The sequence below is a fragment of the Cebus imitator genome, unplaced genomic scaffold, assembly GCF_001604975.1.
Source record: "Cebus imitator isolate Cc_AM_T3 unplaced genomic scaffold, Cebus_imitator-1.0 Scaffold128, whole genome shotgun sequence".
Classification (NCBI taxonomy): Eukaryota; Metazoa; Chordata; class Mammalia; order Primates; family Cebidae; genus Cebus; species Cebus imitator.
This window is the reverse complement of record NW_016107443.1, coordinates 947,935-951,836: the sequence shown is the minus strand read 5'-3', so window position 1 is coordinate 951,836 and position 3,902 is coordinate 947,935. Positions and strand designations below refer to the sequence as shown.

Sequence of the window (3,902 nt, the reverse complement as noted above, 5' to 3'; positions counted from 1 at the left end):
TTTTAAGTTCATTTTCTTTAGAATTCTTACAATTGAGTTTTTTTTAGGGTATCATCTGATGTTGTTTCTTTTCTTTGGACTTACCACTTTTTGACATACCAATTTACATATTTATTAGGTTTGTCTGACTGCCGGTTGTAAAATTTCTTGTTGATTGCTTTTCTCTGTCTGCAACCACTACTACCACCAGTGCTAGAATGTAAGCTCCACCAGAGCAGGGATCTTTGATATATTTGTTCAACAATGAATCTTAAATTCCTGGTACATAGTAGATAATATATATTTCTTGAATGGATGAATCTGGCTGGTTTTGCTTCTTTCCAGGTTCTTGACTCTGCTCCTGAAAAAATATGAGATGTTGGAGAGCAGAGTTTCGGATTTGTGAGCACTGTTGTCTTCCTATATTAATTGATAATTAAACATGGAGCTTAATTTTTGCTTGCTAAAGGTTATGAGAGAATATACAATTTTTCACTTCAAGCACATGGGTCTTAATACATCTTAAAAATGAAGTCTTTTTTTTAATGTTTTGGTAGGAACCACCAAAGCCCCCACTAAATAATTTTAAAGTGGGGATGAAACTAGAAGCTATTGACAAAAAGAACCCATATTTCATCTGTCCTGCGACCATTGGAGATGTGAAAGGGGATGAAGTTCATATCACATTCGATGGCTGGAGTGGAGCTTTTGATTACTGGTGCAAGTATGATTCTCGAGATATTTTCCCAGTTGGGTGGTGTCGCTTGACAGGAGATGTATTACAACCCCTAGGAACTAGTGGTAAGATAATAATTAACTACATGTTTTTTACTTTATTGAAGTTATATGTAACTGTTGTTGGTGGCATTGTGGTTAGTGTTGGTGATACTAGGACTTCATGTCCCAGCTAGTGGCAGACAGAACAGCAAAGCACTGTCCAGGCTAGAGAACTGGAGGTAAAAGAAGGCTATGATTAGAATTCTTGAGCGTCACTGTAACATCATAGTCTGAGTTCCAGTCCACACTGGAGAATATGGACAAAGCTAAAAGTCATATTTGTGCCATTGAGGTCTTGTTGCGGTAAGCATGGGGGGTGGTATGTGCTCAGCTCCTTTTATGGTTGATGTTCAATTAAAAATTAAACATCGTATTCCATTGTTCATATCTGAAAGATATTTTTTAAAAGCTTGAGCATAACTGTTGTAAACATGTCTTACATGATTTGATACAAAGTTAAATTGATACTTTGATAGCCTTAAGTTAAATCCATAGTGAAAATTTTTGACTCTGTAGAAGCCATTATAAATTAGTATGTTATTGTAGTCATGGTAATATTTATTAGTTGTAACAGTGTTTCCTAAGCCTAGAACTATGATCTTCTAGATGTTTTCTAGAAGATAGATGTAGAAAATAAGTAGGCAAGGTGTGCAGAGGAGTGTAGTGTCTAAGTAAGAGCTTGTAGCCATATTATTCTTGCAATGGCTGTTAGAATCATCTGTAATTTGGGACTTTAACATATTCCATTATACAGTGTTCTTTTTACTAGGTACCTCGTTAACCAGTTTCCTACTTCCATAAGTCTAGGAAGTAGATATTAATGGTTGATTTTGTAAAATTCAGCATGATACAGATCTATGCGTATATGATATTAAGATAAATAAAACATAGTCTCTACCCTCAAGAAGTTTACCTTCTAATGGAAGAGGGATGCCTGGAGGCATAGAGCTGTAAAAAATGATATAGTATTAGCAATGCAAAAAGAGAGATGTATGCTAGATGTGGAGGTGGTCCAAAGACTTCCAGTCTTGGTTGGAGGAATAGGTGGTTGCATAAAGGAAAACATCACAAAAGGATGCATGATTCGAGTATTAGATGAGAAGCAGAAGTCGCCCAGCAGAATGAAGATGAAGGTGGGATGGACACATAACAAAAGTGCAAAATTCCAGTTTATCCTAAAAACTGATGAGTTCATTTTGGAACACAGTGAGTTTGAAGCGTGTGGCTGAGAATGCTGTTGTCCTCCAGTATTTTTTCTTTTTTTCTTAGTATTGCAATTGGTTGCTTAACATACAGACTGTATTTCCAGACACCTAGCAGTATGGTGTGGCCACGAGACTAAGTCCTGGTTGATGGAATAAAAGCACACATAGAGTGTACTTTTTCCAGAAAGAATATTATAGAGAGATGAGCATGTCCTTTCCTCTTCCTTCTTCCTGCTTTTATCCTTCTGCTATGAACGTGGTTTTGACTGGAGCTGCATCTTAGAGCACGAGATGGGAACCATATGCTGTGGAGTGGGTGGAAAGCAGCCAGGAGCCAGAGTCCCTGAGAACTTGGTGGAGTAGAGCTTTCATACTAGCCCACCTGTTTTCAGACATTAGTGAGAAATAAACTTCTATGTTATATAAATCACTGTTCTTTTAGGTTTTTCTGTTACCGTTAGCTGAACTCAGTTGTAATTGATTCAGGGTATCTTTGGGACATCCAAGTGCACATGTTCATTGATCAAATAGCTGCACATGCAGATCTGGAGCCTCAAAAGATAGGTCTTGGTTGACAAATCAGGTTTGAGAGGCATCATGTTCACTCAAACAAATATTCTTTGTGCCAGGTGGGATTACAGGTGCTTAGGATGGGAGGGCTAGTAGTTTACTTATTTTGTTGATAGCAGCAACTGGTGGAAGTTTTGAGTGGGTTTTAATTGTGCGTGTATAACAAGTAGAGGTAGAAAAGGACCAAGATAGAACCTTGTGGGTCAACATTTAAAGCAATAATTATCACTTTTGAATTACTTGGGGGAGCTTGTTAAAAGGCAGTGCTTGGGAACTAACATTCAGGGGTTTGAATCAGTGGGTTTGGAGTGAGGCTTAGTTGTTTACAGTCACATGGTTTGAGGCCTGAACTTTGAGAAGCACAAAAATAAGGAATAGGTAGAAGATAGAAGTCAATCTAGGACACTGGAAAAAAATGTACCTAAATGAAGGAGATCACTAGGTTGGTTTCCGTGGCAACAGGAGAAAGATTTTAAGGAGAAAGTACTCAACATTATCAAAGGCAGTGTAAAAGTCAAGCAAGAGGAGAACTCATTAGTGGTCTTAGTAAAACTATGGTTACTCGGCTTCTTTAAAAATCTAGATTTACGGAGTCAAGGGGTAAATAGGAAATACCCAGTGTTTAAAAAAAAAAAAAAGAAAGAAAAAGAAAAAGTGGCATCCCAATACTTTGTGAGATCTGTCTCCTCTGTCTTTACCCCAGTTTACATTTGCTTTGAGTGAACTTTAGAAATCTTACCTCACTTTATGTCCCTTTACCCTCTACTATATATAATTGTCTTCAAATTGAGAACCACATTAGTGTTTTAATTTTTGCTTCCACCATCAAACATAACTTAGAAAACACAAGAGAAGGAAAGTCTGTTGTATTTATTTACATTTTTACCCTTTAAATTGTTCTTTCTTCATTCCTGATTTTCAAGATTTTCTTCTTTTGTAATTTTCTTTCTGTTTAGAGAACTTCTTTTAACCATTCTTTTAGGCTTGGGTGGCAACAAATTCTCTGTTTTTTTGGAGACAGGGTTTCACGGTGATGCCCAGGCTGGAGTGCAGTGGCACAATCATGGCTCACTGCAGCTTCAACTCTCCAGATGCAAGCAATTGATCCTCTTGCTTCAGCCTCCCTAGTAGCTGGGACTATAGGCACATGCTACCATGCCGGGCTAATTGTTTTAATTTTTAGTTGAGACGGGGTCTCACTGTGTTGCCCATGCTGGTCTTGAATTACTAGACTCAAGTGATTCTCCCTCCTCAGCCCCTCAAAGTGTTGGGATTATAGGCATGAGCCACTGCACCCAGCCCTCCTCTTCATTCTTAAAGGATAGTTGCTAGATACAGAATTCAAGGTTGATAATTCTTTTCTTTTCCTTT

At 37.8% G+C, this 3,902-nt stretch overlaps 1 protein-coding gene across 5 annotated transcripts in view; it reads left to right on the top strand.

Annotated features, from left to right (window-relative positions):
- Window positions 1-3,902, top strand: part of SCML2 (Scm polycomb group protein like 2) — a 126,370-nt gene that overhangs the window by 51,694 nt on the left and 70,774 nt on the right. For all 5 annotated transcript variants that reach the window (XM_037742795.1, XM_037742792.1, XM_017540627.2 and 2 more), the window contains one exon: window positions 537-780. In XM_037742795.1, the coding sequence (XP_037598723.1) occupies window positions 537-780 (244 nt within the window). The remainder of the gene's footprint in view (window positions 1-536; window positions 781-3,902) is intronic.